At 38.7% G+C, this 21895-nt stretch overlaps 1 protein-coding gene across 12 annotated transcripts in view; it reads left to right on the forward strand.

Annotated features, from left to right (window-relative positions):
• The window catches only part of STIM1 (stromal interaction molecule 1), a 251736-nt gene that overhangs the window by 110853 nt on the left and 118988 nt on the right, over positions 1–21895 (forward strand). For 6 of the 12 annotated variants that reach the window (XR_008911450.1, XM_056795062.1, XM_056795069.1 and 3 more), the window contains exons 2-3: positions 3133–3263; positions 11322–11384. Coding sequence is in view for 10 of the 12 variants with exons in the window: in XM_056795062.1 (XP_056651040.1) it covers positions 3133–3263; positions 11322–11384 (194 nt within the window). In the remaining 2 variants the exon portion in view is untranslated. The remainder of the gene's footprint in view (positions 1–3132; positions 3264–11321; positions 11385–21895) is intronic. The other 6 variants (XR_008911451.1, XM_056795066.1, XM_007491084.3 and 3 more) reach the window with 1 other exon arrangement.

Genomic DNA, 21895 nt, shown 5'->3' on the forward strand with positions numbered 1-21895 from the left:
TGCATCAGCCAGGATCCAATATATTTTCAAATGGGGCAGATGACCCCTTATTGGAATATGATTCTTGCTTGGGCACAAATTGAACTAGATGCTCCTGAAGACCCTTCCAACTTTAGAATTCTATGTTTCTTTCCAGCCTTATTTTCTACTGTTGTTCATGTATTCATTCCAATTTAACTGGATTGCTGTTTTCCAGCCTCATTCTGCTTTATTCATGCAGGTCATCTGTATTTGGCAGGCATTCCTTTCTTATCTCTACCTGTTGAAATCCTTTTTACTCCTTCAAGACTTAGCTCATGTGCCACATTACCTATGAAGTTTTCCTTCATCTCATCTCATCCTACTTTTCTTCCCTTTCCCCTTAGCCCATTGAAAATGATCACTCTCTCCTTATATTTCTCAGATCACTGCTGCTTTCTACATTTTGTCCCTATCACATTATCACATGTGAAACTTTTGTACTGATTGTATCACTTTTCATCTTTGTTTCCCCAGCACCAAAGATAAGGTCTTGCACACAGGCAGTTTAATTGAATTTCTGTTGACAAGAATACTAGGAAGACTTCCCTTAGGTTTGAGTTTCCTCCAGGGACTGTAGTGGTACCACTGGGGGAAGGAGAAAAGTAAGCAAGTACATGAGATATAACTGGAAGCCTGGACATAAAGTTGTAACTCATGTCTCAGATAGAATGGTCTGCTGTGAAGGGTTACTAAGGAAACTGTTTTCTTCATTTTTCCTAATATAAACTTAAGGAGCATAAACATTTCAGCATGCAAAGATTAGAAAATGATGATTATATATGAAATTATGACCTTCTGTTAGTTTGCTTTTTAAAATATATATGTAGCCAACGGTAAAAAACAAAACAAAACTATTCCACTTGTTCATATCCCCTTCTGATCTTCCTTCTGCATATTTTTAATGTTTCATCAGTGCTTTTTTCTTCTTTGTGCTACTATCATTATCTACTCACTCCTCCCTGATAATTAATTCCCCTCTCCTCCAAATAAAAACTCTTCTACAGTGGTCTCAAAGTTTAGCTTAATGAAGCAAAACAGATTCACTCACTGACCCTTGTTGAAAGTGTATGTCTCATTTTTCACTTCTGTTCCATTCTCTCCCTTGACGCATTTTTCCTGTAGATACTTTGTCTGCATTTAGCATCTCACCATAAATATCCATTCTTCTGACTTCCTTGGACCAAGGGGAACAGAAGGAACTCCTTCTTCCCTGATAATTCTTATTAGCATATATGCTTATAAAAATAAGCCAAATGGGCCTGACCACTTGTTCCCAAACTCAGGGAGTTACCCTGAATTCAGAGTTGAAAATGACTCCTTCCTCTTTCTTTTTTCCTGTGAAGTAAAGAGACCTGCTCAGTCTCTGAATGAAGCTAGTAGCAGAGCTAGGACTGGAATACAGGCAGGGTGTATATTGGTAAATATTTAACAACTAGATCTCTAGGGGAGAAATGTGCCTACAGTATATTTTCTCCATCATTTTTTAAAGTTTAGAAAATTAACAAACAGTAAGTCAAGCCCAGATTTGTAGTTTGCCCATTTCCAAGGGCAAATGCTCACTCTGAAATTTTAATAGTTGGTTCTCTGAGCAGTTATAGTCTGGCACTGGGACATCCTTCATATAGGGCTCCTGAATATCTGACCAGGGCTTCATGTCCTGCATACCCTCTTCTCACTGTTGCTGAGAGTATTTCTAGTCTGGTAACCATTAAGGCCACATCTAATGTTAATTTTCTTCAATCAGTAAACATTTATTGATGTACAAAGTATACAAAGCCCAGTGCTGGACATGAAGACTCATGGATGTCTAATTCCAAGAGCCAGACTGGGAGTCTTGCAGCAGAAAATAAAAAGATCTAGAAATCAGGTCATCTTCAGTCTATTCTCAGTTGTATATTGTTGATAGTTGGGCAAATCTCTCCTGCCCTATAGATGTCAAATTCCTCCTGTATAAAACAGAGGTAATAAATACAAATGTGTAGATGCTTAAATAGTTAAGAGTTAGATGATGTACAAAAATGTTGAAGTGCTATATATGTGGTGGAGAAAATGAACTTGAGCCCAATTCTAAGTTTTGTAAAAGGAAAAAACTTTGTGAGATAGATGTAAGTTTATCTTTCTTCCTGTTTAAATGAATTCTAAGCTACCACTAACAATTCAACATTTATTTAACAAAACTTAAGTTCCTAGTGGCACAATCCCTGTTCCTAAATTGGCAATCTAGTTTGGAGGTAAGACTCAAATATAAGATGAATTAGAATTTTAGAAGCATATAAGAGAGAGGTACAAAGTGCTCTGACAGATTTGCAGAGTATTGGGGAAAAAAAATGACTTCTGCTAGGGAAGGATTTCCTATCCTTTGCTTCCAATATTTTTCCTTCTCATAACTTGGGAGAAACCTTTGTCTGGCCCATTTCAGAATAAAGAGTAGGAGTTAACTCTAGCTCTGAGCCCAGGCTTAGGCATTAATATGCTGAGTGAAATAAAACAAAAACAAAAACAACTTATAGTTTCAGCCCTTGAGAGGCTTATATAGGCTAGCTAATGAGATTCAGACTTGTTGTTTAGTCGTTTTTCAGTTTTGTTTGACTCTTTGTGACCCCTTTGAGTGTTTTCTTGGTGAAGATATTGAAATAGTTTGTTGCCATTTCCTTCTCTAGCTCATTTTACAGATGATGAAACTGAGGTAAACAATTGTATTGCCCAGGGTCACATTGCTAATAGAGTGTCTGAATCAGACTTGAACTCACTGAGTCTTTTTGACTCAGGCCCCATACTCTCTCCACTTCACCATATCACTGCCCAGATTTTCTTAACTACCTGTTGTCAAGTGCTTTTTGGGTAAAACAGAAGGGGCTGCTTTGAAGAGTTACTAATCTTTGGAAGTATTCAGACAGAAAATGGCTGACTACTTGTCAAGGATCTTATGAAGGGGATTCCCATTCATGTACAAACTGGATTAGTCCTTCCAAAATCTGTGAATCAGTGACAGAAAATGCTGTGGGAGTTCTAAGGAAGGAAATCTCTGCTGTTGTAGCAGGCTGGAGAGATCTGCATCCTACCTTTGGCTCATGTGGATATGACAGTAGCCTCTTTCTTTCCCTCTGACAGAATTCTGCAGGATTGACAAGCCCTTGTGCCACGATGAGGATGAGCAGCTCAGCTTTGAGGCCATCCGAAACATCCACAAGCAGATGGATGATGACGCCAACGGAAACGTGGATGTGGAAGAGAGTGATGAGGTGATAAATCCCCACCCTCCCGTCTCTTCCTGCATCATGTCTTCTTGCTCTTGATCTTCTTTCCAGCTTTCCTCCTTTGCCTTTGCCTTATGTGTGAGGCTGAGTCCTGAAGACAGAGGGAATGCAGGATGACTTCTGTTGAAGAGTAGTCAGGCTATGTCCTGGGTGGAGTAGGGTGGCACCATCCAGCTGGACATTATGATGGCATACAGCTCTTTGAGTTCTCTCTGGGAACTTGGGACCTGGTAGACCTGGGAATTTGCTGATTGATAGCTACTACCCCACAGCACAGTGTCTCTGTAGCCCAGTATTGCAGTCTTTGTTTCAGATAGTCCAGAGTGCTGACTAGATCATTTATTGCTGGGCTGGCTACCCCAAAGCAATAGATTTTGACCAGTTTTTCCCAGAACCCCTTGACCTTTCTGAGAAAGGCAATGCACAGAATTAGCTTTACACTGGTCATTCTGTCAGTCTAATCAGTTTGAGTGCATTTTGACCTGAGGCTATTATCACTCACTAGGCAATTAGGGGATTACCTGAGGAGAAGCAGACAAGAAGCCCTAAGGTTTGAAAGAATCTTACAATTTTGCCTGTGGGACAACATTCTCACACTTGAAAAATGAAAAGGATTATGTAATTATGATTTTGCAAAGTGTCAAATGAATTGTATAACCTATCAGGCAGAATTTTTAGAGTTTAAAGGAGGAAAAATCCTCTTGCAGATATTTCTTAAAATGATGTTTTTGACAGTCTTACTCCTCTGTTGAAATAAAGTTCTGATCTGCATGAAGATTTGAGCATATATATAGCTGAGCAGTCAGAGGACAGGGCACATAGTATCAGTTCCTGTTACTACATTTGCATTCCCTAGTCTACATGAGGAGCTTGGATCTTGAGACTGACTCTGGTAGTGAATATTGAAAATATGAGGAACCTGGAGGAAGACTTGAAGGATGGGTTATGATAGGTAACTTCTAATATTTAAATGACTATATTGGGGACACATAGACTTGTTCTGTGTGGTTTCAAAGGGAAGAACTAGGAAGGTGGGGGCAAAGAAATGGATGGTAGCCAAAGAAGATTACACTATTTAGATGTCATTAGTCCAACCCTTTCATTTTACAGATAAGGTAACTGAGGCCTAGAGAACTTGCCCAAAATCACAGAGGTAGTAAGTGACAAAGCTGGGATTTCATCACAGATCCTCTGACTGCAAATCCAGCACACTTTCCACTCTATTGCACTTTTCATAAGGAAGTGACTTGCCAGAGGTTACACAGATAATAAATAGCAGAGCTGGGATTTAAACCTAATCATTTATGCACTGAGCAGAAATACTGACTAAATATCCTTTGTGTACAGAGGTGGGGGAGATATAAAATTTAGGAGTTCTAATGTAGCTTATAATTTCATGATCTTCTGACTCCAAATCTAATCCACTATTCTCTACTGACTCAGGAAGTCAGATTTTGCCTTAACAAAAGGAAAGACTTATTGGAACAATCTGACAGTGGGCTCCTGTTGTAGGGAATAATCATTTTTTTGTCACTGGAGGTCTTCATAAACATTTTTGTTTTATTATAAGCTTAATAATTGTCAACAAAAACAAATAATCAGACATGCAAGGTAAGGGACACAATCTTAATAAAACTCTTCAGAGCAATAAGGTAGAACTAAATGAATGAACAAATAAGCAAAGACAATGCTTTTGTTCTATGCCTTCTTTCTGTTGTGTGTGACATTCTGGTACTTCTGGCTTCTTCCTTCCTCCTTTCCTTATTTTCCTTTACTACCTTTCTTCCTCCTCCTCTTCTTCTCCTGACTGTAGTTGGTATGAATATAGTTCTGATCTAGTGATCTTACTTTATAAGATTTCATGTAGGTCTTTCAATATTTTCTTGTATACTTCATATCTTAAAAAACATCGTAATGTTCTATTACATTAATGTGCCATAATTTATTTGGCAGTTTTCTTACTGCTGGAGAATATACATTGTTTATAATTTTTTGTTATTACAGAGTACAGATAGGCCTTTTTTCCTTTTTATAATGTTTTTTAGATAAAATCCTACTAAGAGAATTATAAAGTTATAAGATGTATGATCAGCTTTGGACTCATTACTAATTGCCATATTGCTTCTCAAAATGTTTGCTCTGATCCATAATCACAACAGAAATGTAGTATAGTACCTATTTCACCACAGTTCTGAAAATTTGAGGTGCTACCTTTCTAATGAGACAGACCGAAGATAGATTTTTAAAGTCCAAAGTACTGATTTCTCTCCAGTTCTGTCTATAGGGCTTACAAATCTTATCCAAAGACCTGTTCCTCTGGGCTAGGCTACATCATAGAGTTCCTATCTGTGCATAGTGGGAAGGCCAGCTAGCTATAATTGGGTGGAGAGCCTAATCTGGTTGTGGCCAGGAGCCAAGACATTGGACTCTGGGGCCTGAGGGACTCACAAAAGCTTTTAACAGTTTTTGCCTGAGTTAGGAATGGAGGAGATAGTTCAGCAAATGACTAAATTATTTAGGCAACAAGAATGTCATGAACAACTGTCTAAGCATGTTCTTAGACGTTTGCTATGCAGAGGAGCCCAAACAAGAAGGCATAGTCTCTGCCCTCAAGAAGCTGATGAAAGGAAGTACACATCTGAAACAAATAACCATATGAAGCTGTATATGATCTAGTTTAATAGGCTACCAAAAGATTTAGACATATTAAGAACATGAAACAAATTGAATGAAATATAGTGAGAAAAATATAAATTCCTACAAAAAAACCAACTATACCCGTATAGGACTAGGGTGACAAGGCTAGACAAATCATCCCAAGAATTCTGAGGTTTTGGGATTTTGATATGGACACACAATGTTAAAGCTCTCAGAGGAGGGACAGGTCCCCTGCATTATTGGGGAAGGTTTCATGGAAGAGGCAAGTCTGGAAAGTTTTAGGTGGCTAGAGAGGAAGTCTTTCAAAGTGTGGGAGGACTGTGAAAGCAACAGTATGGAGACAAGGACAAGTCCAGTTTATATTTGGGATGAAATGGGGGTTAGTTTACTTGAGAGGCAGGAATGTATTGTGGAATTTTAGGTGATAGGTTTGGTCCTTGTACTCAAGTACCATATCAAGGAGGATCTTGAAGCTTAAAACTTATAAAAAGTATTAGGAAACCATTAAGGACTCCTGAGTTGAGAAGTAACATAATGAATGTTGTGATTTTTGCTTTGCACTTTCAAGCATCAATGGCTCTTGAAAGCCAAATTTAACTCAAACAAATGGAATTGCTTATTGCAGAAAGGGGACACCTTGTTTCAGGTAGCCCAAGGTGTGCCATCTGACCTTTTTGTTAGAAGCTAGGCTATCTGATTGTGTTTATTCACTCCTGCTGGACACTCCGTCTTCCCACAGCTTCTGAGACTTTGAGTTCTCTTGGTTCATTTCCTACTTCTCGGTATTTGCCAACTCTTCATCTTCTTTTTCTTTGACTTTTTTTAGACATAGGTTCATTCCTTTGCTGATTTTCCTTCTCTTGGTGTATACTTCCTCTTGATGACCATCAGCCACCACCTCTATGAATTTGACTCTCAACCTATAGCTGACTTGAGCTCCAGCTATCAACAGAGCAATGCTCTGAATACAGAATGTATCCAATAATGATAATAATCTTTTATGCTCCTATGATACTTTATGGTAATAATAATAATAGCTAACATTTACATAGTATTTACTGTGGGCCAGGCACTGTGCTTTAGTATTTACAAAGCATTTTCATCATAGTTATCCTGTGAAGTAGATACAAAACTTTATTCCCATTTGACAGGTGAACAAATTGAGATTTATTGAGATTGAAGTAAAGTAAATACCCAAGCCTGCATAGCTGATATCAGAGTTAAGACTAGCAGTGAGCTACATGTAGCACAGATAACCCAATGATTAGGGCAGGAAGTGGTTATAAGCAAATGTCTCTGTCGGTTGTGACTTTTAAAGATGTTTTTACTGTCCCCTCCTTTTTTTTCCACTTTGTGCTACATCTTGATGTCAGTGAAGAGAGGAAGAAAATGTTCTCTTTAGAAGAATGTTACTACAACAAAAAAGCTCGACAGCACAGACCATTCAAAAATCATACAAAAGCTGCCACTCTTCTCTTGCCTGCACCTGCCATGAGCTGTTCTTTTCCAGCAATGCCTATCTCTCCATGGCCTCAGCTACCCTGCCTTCCTATTCCCCACCCTCTACTGCTGGCTGTCTCCATGATTCCCAAGGCCTACTATCTATATTTTATGTAATGAGTAAAAGTCTCTGGCTTTTGAGAGAAGAAGCTTGATTCAGCCTAGCTGATGGCAAACTTGTGTTTCTTTCTTGCCAATCTGAACCAATGAGAGCATGCCTATAAACTAGATGGTCCTGACTCCTGATAAAAAGGCAATTTCTGAGCTCAAGAGGCCACATGATTAATAATGGGGATACCTGGCAGTATTAGGAGCCTATAGTTTGATGGAGTTTATTATATGAGCCAGGATTTCTAGATATGTGGAGAAAACTATCATTTCCACAGAGCTTGGTTTCAGCCTCAGGGTGCCATGTGGTTGGTGGATGATATCTCATGATCTTGCCTCATTAGGGAAAGAAAGTACATAAGACAGTTCTAGAGTAATTGGATCTTGCCTTTTAAGATACGAAACTTTATTTTGTTTTAACCATTTTTGGAGGAATTCTTTCTAATTTGTAATAACTTGAGGTGAATAAAACTGTTTTCCTCAATGCTCAGTGGCTCCCAAACTCTAGACTTTTTGAACCCATCTTTTCTTTATAGTTTTGATTTATATTTTGAATCCTCTCATATGATAGAATCTCAGAACTGGAAGGGCCCTCAGAGAACATCTATTCTAATCTATACCTGAAGTATGAATTCTTTCTTTTCCTAACAAGCAGGCATTTTAGCCTCATATTGAAAACCTCCAGTGACATGAGAATCACTAATGCTTGGGTCACTCTTTTCTACTTTAGGCTTGATTGCTTGAAAATTCCTTATTTTCAGCTAAAATCTGCTTTCCTGTAGCTTTTGCCCATTCCTCTTCATTTTGCTCTCTGGGGTCAATAAACCTAATTTTCTCCATTTGACAGCCCTTCAAGTAGCTGGTGACAGAGATCATGTGTCCTTTTCAGGTACAGGTGGAACCAACTGTTCTCTTCCTTTGAACTTTTAGAGGCATATGTTTTGTGTACTGAATTATTTTTGGTACTTGATTATAGTCTGTCTTGCTTTTTATATTCATTATTTCTTTATGTTTGTTATTCTTGTCTCCCCAAATAGACCATAAGTTCTTCAAGGGCAGGTACTTTGGAGATTACCATAGTGTTATATTAAGAACATTAAATTTGGAGTCAGAGGACCTGGGTTCAAATCCCAAGCTCTACTATTTACTTCTATGTGTAAACCACTTTCCCTTTCCCACCTTGGTTTCTTCATTCAGCAAGTATTTATTAAATGTGCTGGTCAGGCTGATGTAGTGGATAGAAAATGGATTTTTAAGTCAGGAAGACTTAGGTTCAAGTTCTTCTGATACATACTGCTTGTGTGATCCTGGGTAAGTCATTTAACCTCTCAGTTCCCCCAGGCAACTTTTCTAAGACCATAAATTGAGGAGAAGGTACCCAGCTGCATTGACTGAGGAAGTTCCTCACTGGGAACTCACTATACTGTTGAAATCACAGGTCTAGTAAAAAAAAAAATGTCAGGTATAATTATAAGTATTAGTGATGTAGTAACCAAAACAAATAGCTCCTGCCTTTAAGAAGGAAAGGAAGCAACATATACACAGATTAGCAAATTAAAAATATTTGCAAAGTAATTTTAAAGTAATTTGTTGGGGGAGAGTATTGATAATTGGGAGGATTAGGATAGGCCTCTTAACATTTGAGGGGTTTGAACTATTTCCTATTTAAGGTCTCTGATTTGTATGTTTCGATTGCTCATGCTACCAAGCACTGAAATAAGAACATAATGGAATGGGTGGTAGAGAAGGGGTTTTGCATGCATTAAAATTTGGGATTATTCTACTGTCTCCCAGTGACATTGAGCAAACCTTTTTTTCCTCTCTGAGCCTCATTTTACTTGTTTGTAAAATTAAGAGGTTAGCAGGGAGGCGATTAGATGATCAGTTCTGCCCCAACTTCACCATCCAAGGTGCTCAGTTGAGACTTTTTGTTTGCTTTTGTTTTGAAGGGGGTTTGGGAGAGGAATATATGTGTGGTCTCAGAGAACTTGTATTTGCTGCAGACTCATCCCTACCATCTGAGGTAGAACTGTATCATGTTGGTGGATATGCAGAGGCTAAAATAGAATGTCAGAAGGATATAGGATAGTAGAAATAGTAAAAGGAATGTCTATTTCCCTGGGGTTCTAAAGGCCAGTGGCAGCAATAGACCCCCAGTATACACATCAACAAATATAGATACAGAACATAGACACAGACAGTTCTCAGTTAATTGCTTTGCTGGGCTTCCACAGCAATTGTTTGCTCTCAGTCAGGGTCCAGTTTCCTTCTGCAATTAAGCTGCCTTTCTTAAGCCTTGTGATCCTGTCCATGATGCTTCAGTTTTACAATTGTCCCAGAATGGTCCAGAGATACTGATAAAGGAAGCTTTTCCTGTTGTTAACTTCAGATGATTAATAGATATGGACCTTGGGCATCCCTCACTTTCCCTAATATTTCATTTATTAGTATGTGCACATAGACATAAAATAACTTGGCACCTTCCTAAGTATGATGGAAGATCAGCTTTCAATTAATCATTCAATAAATTAACAAGTACTAAGTGCTACTGTTCACCAGATGCTATGCTAAGTACTGGTGACCCAAAGACAAAAATGAAATAGTCCCTGCCCACGAGGAGCATACCAATGGTGGGGGATGGAGGTAGGAGTAGGGAGGGCAGGCAGAAAAAATGTACACACATAAACATATTCAAAATTATACAAAGTAAGTTTCAAGAAATTTAAGGTTGTCAGTTGTACTAACAGTTGGAGTCATAATCAGGAAAGAATTCACATAGAAAGTGGTGCTTGAACAAAGAAAAACTAGATAATGCATTCTGAAAACAAGTCATCCTCTGGGTTTACCCAGTGTTTCAGATTCTTCCTGAAGCATCATGAGCTAGTACTGAGAGTCTTTTTTAATCTTTTTTTTGTGTGCCATGCACCCCTTTGGCAGTCTAATATAACCTATAGACCCCTTCTCCAAATGTCTTTAAATGTACAAAACAAAATATGTAAAACTGTAGATGAAAACATTGAAATGCAATTATACTATTTTTGAAAATCCCAGGTTAAGAATCCTGGCTTAGTGGAAAGAGCACTGGGTCTTGAATTAGAAGAGCTAGGTATAAGTCCTGATTCTGCCAGTAACTAGTTATGTGACCATGGCATTCACCTTAGATTTTACTTTCTGAGGTAGTTTTCTCCTCTATACAATGGGGATAATCATCATTGTACTGCCTCCCTCACAGGGTTGTTGTGAGGTAAATGCTTGGTAAACCATAAAACCCTAAAGAAATGTGGGCTATATTACTATTGCCCTTCTTCATGATGACTTATAGAGCATCATGGCTAGAAGGAAGCCCTGGGAATCATCTATTCCTACTCATCACTAGATGTAGAGATAACATAAACTTGGATCCCTTTCATAATAGGTCATAATTAGAGACTCAGATAGTGAAGTAGGTTCAGGCCGTTTTTGCCTAATGCAAGCAGTATAAGAAAAAGCACTGGAAAGCACCAATTGAAAGACCTCAGGGCATTCCTTTTGGAGAGGAAAATATAGTTTTCCTGTGCAGAATGTCCAAGCCATCTACAAAGATCTGCTTAGAAGAGTCTGTCATGATGCAGATCCTTTGGAGCCTTTCATTTGGCAAGTTACTGAGGAATCTCAAGGCCTTTTGGGAATAGAATCACTGGCAAATCCCTGGCTTCCTTGTGGTAGATCCTCTCTAGGTTTTTATCTTAAAGATCAGGAGTAGCACAGTCTACATGGGCCTTCTTTCTCCCTTCTCAGGATTCACTCAGTGCAGTTACCATGTCACTTCCAAAGGAGGCCCCAGGATCCTTCTTGTCAACAGTGAGCAGCTTCCATAAGAATCACGATCTTTGGGAATTTACCCTGTAATCCTTGGAGAGGTGGAGCCCAGAGAGGTTACCCCAGGGGTCAAACACTTTTATTAAGCAGCATGTCATGCCTTTGTATACCCCTTTCTGGGGTGAGGGTGGGGGTGGTAGCAGACTCCCCTGAGAGGAGGGTGGAGGAACTTGGAATCTTTTGGGCAGAAACTGCCCTGGACTGTAGGCTCTTGACCATCTAGGGAGTCAGGGTGGGAGTGGACAGTCTGGAGGGAGGAGAAAGAGGAGGGCGGTGACAAACTAGGTATTCTCTGTCCAACCATATAACCATATACACCTCTTTTCACAATCTCAACCACAAAAAATTATCTGATAATGCTACCTTTGGTCTGCATACCATATGTTGCCAACCTCTCCTGTTAAATTCATTTTCTTTTATCATTCATTCTACAAATATTTAATAAGTGTTTACTGTGTGCAGAGCACTGTGCTTGGAAATGAGTAGGAAAAAAAGTTTTAATAAGATTCCCATTAGTTTTTATGGAATTCCCAATGTCCTAGGAGTATTAAGACATAGTAAAAATTGTACATAAATTTTGTAATAAATTTATCAGAGAGGCATAGAAGTGGTGAGCATGAAAGGGAGGGTCAGTCATTATTACTACAATGGTGGAGAGACATTGGAAGGCTTCCCAAAGAGGTGGCTTAAAGATTTGGTTTTAAAGGGATGCTAAAAATTCAATAAAAAGAGGACATTCTAGGCAAAAGGAAGAGTATAAATAAAGACATGGTGTTGGGAGACCTCTTGGCATGTTTTAGGGAACTGAGAAGAGATCAGTTTGTGGCATGGAGGGTTGTGATATGAAAGAAGTCCAAGTTTTTAAATTTGTTTTTGCAGCTCTGTTCATCTTCCTATGAGTCCATTAGGACATTTTTAGACGCTGAGCAGCAGCTTTCCATTCTTTGAATCCTTCTTGGAGGTGTAGGGAGAAGAAAGTAAAATAAAACTGATATTACTGATAGTTATCTAACTTGCTTTTGCAGTGCCTCTTTCACAGTCCAGCTTTCAACTGCTAAAACAAAGAATATCAACCACTAACCCCATAATCCTTGGCTACTTGTATGTCATTGAATTTTGTTACAATGACCCTGTTGTATTCCACTAAAGTCCTGATGTGTCTTATGTAGAGTTAACCCAGGTTTCTCAAAATTGTGCCCATGGAGCAAAGACTCTTGCAGATTTTACCAAGTTTTGAAAACCCATCTATTGTTGAACTATGTATGTCATCAGAAAACCAGTCACTAAGAATAGAGAGACTACTTAACAGGATGATTAAATTGTTTGACTAACATAGCAACTAATATATATGTCTGGAGGAACTATAATTGGTATTAGTGTAGGGGAACTCTTACTGATGAATAGAATCTTTTGAAACTTTGAGATTTTGAAGAGAACTTTATTAGAAAATATAGGAATTGGAAACCAAATACTGGTTACCAACCTCTGTTGGTAACAAATGAAATGAAGTATGTTGCTTTGTGACTGAGGCTGGGACATAAGAAAAAGCACCAGGCTGAATCTTTCTCCTTGTTGGGGGAGAGGCCCCAGGAGGCTGGAATCTAGAGAAGTCAGAAGGTTCCTTCTGAAGAACAGTTGGTCTCTCAGTTTTGAGAAGCTGGAGAAGGCTGGTTAATACTTTCTCCTGAGGGTTACCCACCTTTTTCCTGCTAGTGACTGGAAATCCTTCCCCCAACACTTTCCAATTGAAAAGATTACTGAGAAAAGACATTTTGAGTCTCTGTCAGACTTTACCTCAGCTTCTGTTGCTCTGGGTCTGAACTGTGGCCAAGGGGCCAAACCCAGGGTCAGTCAACCTGACTATCTCTCAGCTTGCAGTAGAGAAAGGTAGGTGGTATCGTATATATATACCACCTCCTCCCTATTTTTAAATCTTCTGAAATCCTGACTCTTTTTGTGTGGTAGGTAGATTGGGAGGCCAAATAGCTTTCTTGTATTTGTTCAACTATTACAGTTATAGTACTGGGAAAAGAAGCCTGTTTTGGGACCCAGAAGATCTGGGGTTAGAGGTTTTGCTCCACCACTTACTAATTGTGTGTCCCTGGGCAAATCACTTAACCTCTTAGAGCTTGATCTTCAACATGTATAAAATTAAGATAATGATATTTACCTCACAAGCTTGTTGCGTGGATCAAACAAGATAATATATGTAAAGTGCTATATGGTAAATGTAAGCAATTATTACCTATTATATTTTAAGGCCTATCAGAGCAGGGAGCCCATCTTACCTCAATTTTATACCTTCCCTAGCACTGAGTAATAATAACTAGTTGATTTATTCAGGGCTTTAAATTTTCCAAACCCTTTCCAGACATGATCTCATTCGATCTCAATAATAGCCCTGTGAGGTAGATGTTATTATCACACGACTCCATGGATTTGGTACTTAAGAAATGCTTGTTCAACCAAATAACACACGATGTATAACCGATACTTTGAGGCAGCCCTCACACATCTATATAGAGTGGACAGAGTTTTCATGCCCCACTGAGCTATAGTAGTGCTGGAGAAGAAATGCCAGTTCACTGTTCTGCAGACCTTATTGGGTCCTAGTGTGGTATTGGCAGCCATCCTTCAGAACAGGGCCCGTTGGTGAAGTTCTTAGGTATGCCAAAGGGAACAGAATTTTGTAAAATACTGACAAACCATCCTATAATGAAGCTTAGGTAGGACAACAGGCAGACTACTTTTCTCCATCAGTAGAAGTGGGCATGGCTCCCAATCTGCTCTAGTGTCTCTGCCAGATACAGAGGACAATGAAGCCATTTCCACAGATGGTCCCATGGGTTTCTAGGAAAACCCAGAAAGTTGCTCGTTATGACAGAAGGGGAGATCCTCGCCCACAGAGCAGATTGTTCCAGGACTCTTGTTTCTCTTTCCTTTCTTCTGCATCTGTGAATTTTTCTTGGCTCATTCTGGGAATGGAAACCCCTTGGTGGCAGGGACTAGTTTCAGGTTCAAGAATACTTTGCAGAAAAGGGATATGGATATGTGTCTGTGTCTACATTGTGGACAGCATAATGGCAAGCCAAATTGTGTTGTTTTGATGTCAGCTTCTTTCTCTGGATCTGTGTTTCCTTATCTGTAAAATGGCAATAATGACACTATCCATTCTTTCCAGGACTGCTTTGAGTATTGAATGGCCTATCTTTGTTATTCATGTGACTACATTGTCAATGGAGGAGAAATTGGGAGCAAGTTTAGCTGATATAATTCATACGGACAGTGCTAGCTAGAGCTGACTACAACTAGCTTCACCATCAGCTCTTTAAGCCTGGTGCTTGTTAGTCTTTGGGTTCAGGAAAAGCATGAGCTGTGACTCCAAACCAAGATCTCTCTCTCTCCCTTACAATGACAACAGGAGGTTGCAAGAGGCCCAAAACTAAATGCTAAGGGTGTCAGCCTCCCAACACAACCAGTTTCTCTCTAGCACTTAATTCATGGACTTTTAGCCCATGTTATCTCACCACCAAGTACTGAAGGGTTTAATCCAATAAGAAGGAATTAACCCCCTTTTTTAAATTTTCTGACTTCCTTAAATACCCTGAGAAAAATGCTAGTGTTGCTTTAGCTGTTCATGGCAGTGTCTTAAGGGCATAATCTTTGCATTCTTTTGTTTCCCTAAGTCCCATGATGCCTGATTCTTTATACTATAATTATCTGCCCCTTTCTTTTTGCTAAGAAAGCCTCAAATATACCTGGAAGGCTACAGAAGAGATTCATGTTTCAGCTATATCCTGATGGCCCTTCCAACTGTAGATCCTCTATGACAACTTATCCTTAGCTGCCTCTAAAGCTGGAGCTTCCTGGGATTCTTCTGTTGACAAAATAAGGATAGGAGTGCAAGGATATAGGATTCAGTACTAGAAAGGGTATTAGGGGGTCATCTAGTTCAGTCTTTTTATTTTAAACATTAGGAAAGTGAAGCTCAGAGAGCTTACATGCTTTATTCAAGAGAGCAAATAGCAGAGTTAAGATTTGAACCCAAGTGCAGTGATTCCATTTTCATTGTCCTTGCCATATACAACATCAAGTCTACCATAGGTCACACAAATAGTCAGGAAGGTTCAGAGATTGAGATCTAAAGATCAGGGCAAGAATATGATCCAAGGCAAGAAGCAAAGGGCCATGGTTCCCAGTGCCACGAATATCTTTCCTCTTCCTATTCATGTTCCCAAATCCTTTCTGTCATGGAGGGTCCTGCTTAGGTCTCTAGAAAGTCTCCTCTCCCTTCCCCAGTCCTCTTAGTTCTCTCCTTCCTTTGAATTCATATTGCAGTTAAAGTCTGAATCACATTATTAGCACTTAACTGTTTTCATTTTGTTTCATGTTTTCAAGTCTTATCTCTCCAATTAGTGTCAGTATCCCAACTTCCAAAGTATAAGATAAGGTGGGTGTAACTAGACAGTAGTGTGAGGGGAAAATTAGGAGTTTGCTGGATTGAAAACACAACATACACTGATTATAGCTACTAAAAATTTAATGTAGCCTCATTAGGAGAGAAATGGTATCCAGTATATAGTATTGTTCTCTCCACAATAAGAAGGGACTTTGAAACCAGTTAGCCCACCCTGTACCTAAAAAAGAATCTTCACTACACAAGTGGCAAGTGATCACCCAGCTTTTGATTGAAGGCCTTGAAGAGATGAATTTTCTATCTCTGGGGGTAACCCATTCCACGTTTAGATAGTCTTAATTGGCATTAGTTTTGTCCTTACATCAAGAATTTTGCTTCTGCTACTAAGTTAAGTGATGGTGATACAAAGACAAAAATGAAATCTTTGCTTTAGGAATGCCACTTTAATAACTGTGAAGGAAGAACCAGAGAGGAAGAAAGAGCTGAGACAGAGAGACCAATTTGGAGGCTACTATCAAAATCTTAGCTAGATGTAAATGGAGAAAAGGGAATGGATGTGAGAGATGTTCTGGGGAAGACTTGGCAAGCCTTGTCAACCAATTAGTCATGTGGAGTGAATGAGGATGGGGAGTTAAGGATGACAGTGAGGTTTTGAAGTTAAGTAAGTTGGAAGAATGGTAGTATCATTGATAGTAAAAGGGAAGTTGAGAAGAATAGTTTGGGAGAGGGAAATAATTAGTTATAAAGAATTACAAAGATACTGTACAAGCGTGATTTGAAGGAACTGGAGATGTTTAGCCTGCAGAAAATAAGGATAAATGATAATTATCTTCAGTTATTAAAATGGTAGTCATGAAAGAAGGATTAGACTTATTTTCTTGACTCCAGAGGGTGGAACTATGGGTGGTGGGATTTGGTAGGAGGTGGATGTAGGCTTGATATAAGAAAACTTTCTTTAAATTTATGCCATATAAAAATGAAATAGGCTGCTTTCAAAGGCATTAGATTCCTCTCACTAGATATCATTAAAGTAAAGGATGATGGATAACCACTTGTTGGGGATGTTATAGAAGAGATTCTTGGACTAGACAATCTCAGTGGTTCCTTCCAAGTCCTTTATTCAGTACTGAACATAGAGCTGGGCACATAGTAGACATTTAATAAATACCTGAATGATAGAAAACTCAGGGGGAAAAAAAATGATCACTGTCTTCAGATATATGAAAGGCTGTTACAGGACAGAAAAAGAAACCACCACACTTATTGTTCAGACATATATTCTTCCTGGGCCCAATTAGTGCATTCTGTTCCTAGCCAAGAGTTTGCTCTTTAGTATCATAAACCTGGCTTAAAAATTTAAATCCCATCCTATAATAGCATTTTTTTGGTGAGATATACTATTCACTTTCTTTTTCTGCTGAAGCCTCTCCTCCTAGTGAGTAAAGGTGATGAGAATATTACTTGGTGTTCTGACTTTTCATTTGCTTGTTCAGACTCCCTCAACAGTGTAAATCTTCAAGCATAGGTTGAACAATCATTTCTGATGGGTGATAGAAGAGAATCTTGTTCATATGTGAGTTTGACCAATTGATCTTTCAGATCTCTTCCAAATATGAGATGCTATAGTTCTGTGTTCTTCTTGGCTTCAGAAAGTAGAATAAGAATCAAGGTTTGGCATTACAAGGAATCAGACTTAGGCTCAACATAAGATACAGCTTCCTCGGTAGAGAATGTGTTCTGAATCACTGGAAGTGTTCAGGATGGATACTTGTTGGAGATACTATGGATAGGGTTCATGCATCAGAAGGGGGATAGTTTAGATGATCTCTTGGGTCATGCTAGCTCCAGAGACACAGGACCTTTTTTTGCTGAATGCTTCAGCTGAGTCACTGGGTCCATATACAGTCTTAGAGTCTGCTGAGTTTCTTCTTGCGAGATTGCAGAGCACCAAAGAAAACTATGTAGGAATGTGTCCTAGCAGCCAGGCCCTGGCAGAGTTAATGTCCTGCCCTCTCTCCAGCCACCTGGGGGAAAGAGTACTTGCATATAAAAATTTGGCAGTCTACCTACCCACCTGCTTTTTTACCCTGGTGTTTTGAAGAGGCAAGTCTAGAAATAGAAGGGCCTGAAATACAAGAGTTGGATGCTGTTCCTGTTGCTTAAACAACTCTCGCATTCAAATGATTCTGCTATTGTTTTCTAGACATAGAGATTCCCTCCTTCCCATTTCCTGGTTGTAGGAATGTCTGTGATGTAATATTGGAAAGGTAGTATAGTATAGTAGTTAGAGCTCTGTGTCCTAGAATCAGGGAGCTGAGTTCAAGCCTTGGATTTGATGCTCACTAGCTAAGTGGTCATAGGCAAATTATTTAGGATCTCTGAGCTTCATTTCTTTATTTGTAAAATAGAGGTGATAAGATTAGGACTGGAAGAGAACTTAGAGATCATCTAATTCAACCCTTTTATTCTATAGATGAGGAAATTGAGATCTGAAGAGATTGTAACACACAACTGGTTAATAATAAAGTCAAGATTTGAACTCAGATCTTCATCAAAGTAAAGCTGGTTTTTTCCCCCCCTCTACCATGCTTTTATTTGTATGTTGTATCCTACAAGCAAAAGCTAAGAGGAAAAAATACTTTGTAAGCTTTAAAGTGCAGTAGATATGAATTACTTATATTATCATTAGCCTAAGGGGAGTCATGGTGATCCCATTGTCTGATAATTTAGGGGACCTGAGCCCTGGCAAAGATGATGTTGGTACTCAAGGTGCGTTTATTTTCTCTTTTGTGCATTTGACAGTTGTGCCCTTGCCTTGAACTGTGGCTTCATACAGAGGACTCTCATTAGAATTGGCTCATATCTTTGTTTTCTTTTTCTTTCCTTTTATACCTTAAGATTAGGCCACTTCCACCATCCCATTCTTATTCCAAAGGTCATTCTCTTTTGGTTTTATCTGGCTTTTCTAAGTAGGACCTTCCTGGCACTGAAGGTCGTTCAATTAGAAGCTAAATCACTACTTGCTGGATGAACTAGAAGAGATTCCTATTCAGGTATGGATTGAGTTTGATGACTTCTTATTTTCTTTCTAGCTTTGAATTTTTTATGTTTCTTTGATGATTTAGAGCTCTATGGAGAGGGATAGTTGAAGGACTAGGATTAATACTTCCCTCTCATCTTTGAGATTTATAGACTCTTTCATGTGAATTGTTGATATGTAGAGCTTGAACTTCCAGGAGGGGTAATTGGGCTAAAATACTCCCTTGCCACTCTTGTTGTCTTTGTACATTTTTTCAGGAGAGAAAAGTGGTCTTTGTACGACAATTCTTTTGGGAGGTTGGAAATAGCTTCTACCTCTAAATCTCTAAGTTACTGCCCCAGATGGATTCTTCTCTTTGCTTTCACTCTTTACCTTTCATCCTAACCTAGAGCTTCCAAAACAGATAGACATTCCTCTGACCTCTGTGGTCAGAGAGCTAAACATCCTTCTCTTATCTCATCTAGACAAAATTGAAAATTTTTTGTTTGTTTTAAAACTTTATTAATCAATAGAACCAGGAAAATAATTTATATAGCAACAACAATATTATAAATATAATCAGCTTTGAAAACCTTGGAAACTCTGATCAACACAATGTAACCAACAACTCTTGTTGACACATGCTGTGTGCCTCTAGATAAAGAGCTTATGGACTCAGATACAGATTGAAGCATTTGTTTTTTAGACATGACTAATGTGGGAACTTGTTTTGCATAGCTATGTGTATTTGTAATAGGTTTTGTTTTGCTTGCCTTTTCAATTAGGAGAGGAAGAAGTGGGAAGGAGAGAATTTGGAACTGAAAATAACATAAAATTGGGTTAAAATAAAATCTTACAGAAAAATAAATTTTAAAAACTTTCCCAAGAAATTAAGATCATAGAATTGCATATTTAGAATTGGAAAGGACCTTAGATAGCATGGGGTACCAATTAGGGAAATGACTACTTATGGTATTTGCCATCTCAGGATGAATCTAGCTAGGATTGGAGAAGTTGATCACCAGATTGACTTTGGAGTGATGTATGTTTTTGTCAGAACAACTAACGAAGGTCATTTCTATAGAATAAAAGGATTGCTTTCTGCATTGTTAGAGGGAATATGTAGATTAAATCATAGATCCTGAAAGTAGGACTAATTCCATTCACATGAATATACACATATAAACAACCTGTCTGAACCCACTTAAATCTTCTCAGAGATTTGATAAAACTGTCCTCCTTACCCATGTCTTTTCTGCTGGTATCTTTCTCCCATTCAGATCCCTAGAGGACGGAGTGAGTAAACCCAAACATATCCTATCCACTTCCTCTGGAGGATACTTGGCTATTTAGTGGAGACCACCCTTGTCTTCATAGTCCTAGAAACTTTGACTCTACAAAAGAGTAAGCATATGTTTGATGCTTATGTCACTATATCTGGCTCAAGGTTCATAAATACTCAGGATTGGAATAGATATGAGAGTCATCTCATTCAGCTTGTACTGTTTGAAAACTTCTAGTCATTGGTAACTGTATATAAGAAGGCAGCTATTATTTTATTATCATTAATCATAATGATAATATATTCCAGTTTTTTAGATTCAGCCCATTTTTGAACCTGGGAAGATCTTTTTGGACCTTAATTATATTGTTCCCTGTGTAAATTGATCCTTATAGTTTTATAGCATCCAAAAATTTCGGTTTCCTCTTTGAAATGAAGAAAAAAAGGAAAACTAGAAGGCCATTTTCTCCCAGCCTGGTCTCACTACTTTTAATTATTGGGACCTTTGAAATCAGGCACTGTCTTCTGGGAGTCCCTCAACTGATCTCTGTAGCCTCTCTGACCTCCTCCAGACTCTACACTGCATAATTACCACTTAACTATATTCTGGATTGTGTTAGTTTCTGATTGTGATTTTCATAAGACCAATATGTACCACACAGAGAGTTTTCCAAAAATCAAATCCCTTAAGGCTTTATTTCCTTCTTGTATAATTGAGATAAAGACATTTTCTTCTCTCTGGAACTTAAAATACTGAATAGATTGCTGAATATTGACTTTTTCTTAAGGGTCTAGGGAATAGCATGGCTCTTGAGGGAAGGAATCCTAGAATCTGAGTTTAGTTAATAAACATTTATTAAGCACCTATTATAGCCTAGACCAGCAATGGCAAACCTTTTAGAGAACAAGTGTCCATACTGCAACCCTCAGGCCAAACAGGGGAGGGAGGAAGTACTCCCATTGGATTGCTGGGTAGAGGGTTGTATGATGTGAGAAGTTTCCTCAGGTACTCATGGAGCCGGGGAAAGGAACAGCCCCCTCTGTCATGTGTACCATAGGTTCACCAACATAGGCCTAGCTAAGTACTAGCAATACAAAGAAAGAGGGAAAAAAAATCACTGCTGTCAAGGAATTCAGAATTTAATGGGGGAGACAACATGTAAACAACTATGTATAAACAAGCTAAATAGAAGATCAATTTGGAATATTAAGAATTAGGAAAAACTTCTTGTAGGTGAGATGGGAAGGGAGAGATTTCCAAGCATTAGGGATTGCCAGTCACAATGCATGGATTCTGGAGAGGGTCTTGTTTGCAAAACATTAAAGAAGCCAGTTATCAGGGGAAGGTAATGGTGAACTTTCAATGACAGAGGATTTTATTTGTTGATTTTGGAGATAACAGGAAGCCACTAGAGTTTATTGAGTAGTGAGTGGGGTGACATGGTCAGTCTTATTAGGAAGATTATTTCAGTAACTGAGTGGAGGTTAGACTGGAATTGGGAGAGATTGTAGGAGTACTCTAGATATGAGGTGATGAAGGCCTGCACCAGGGTAGTAAAAGGGTCAGAAGAGAAAAAGGGACCATATGCAAGAGAGATCTAAGGTAAATCAACAGGCCTTGGTAACAGATTGGATATGGGGTGAGAGAGAGAATTAAGAATCAAGAAAGACATTTATTGTGTAAGCCTACGTGATTGGAAGAATGGAGGTGACCTCATTGGTAATAGGGAAGTTAGGAAGAGGGGAAGGTTTGGAGTGAAAAATAATAAACATGT

The sequence above is a fragment of the Monodelphis domestica genome, chromosome 4, assembly GCF_027887165.1.
Source record: "Monodelphis domestica isolate mMonDom1 chromosome 4, mMonDom1.pri, whole genome shotgun sequence".
NCBI classification, from domain to species: domain Eukaryota; kingdom Metazoa; phylum Chordata; class Mammalia; order Didelphimorphia; family Didelphidae; genus Monodelphis; species Monodelphis domestica.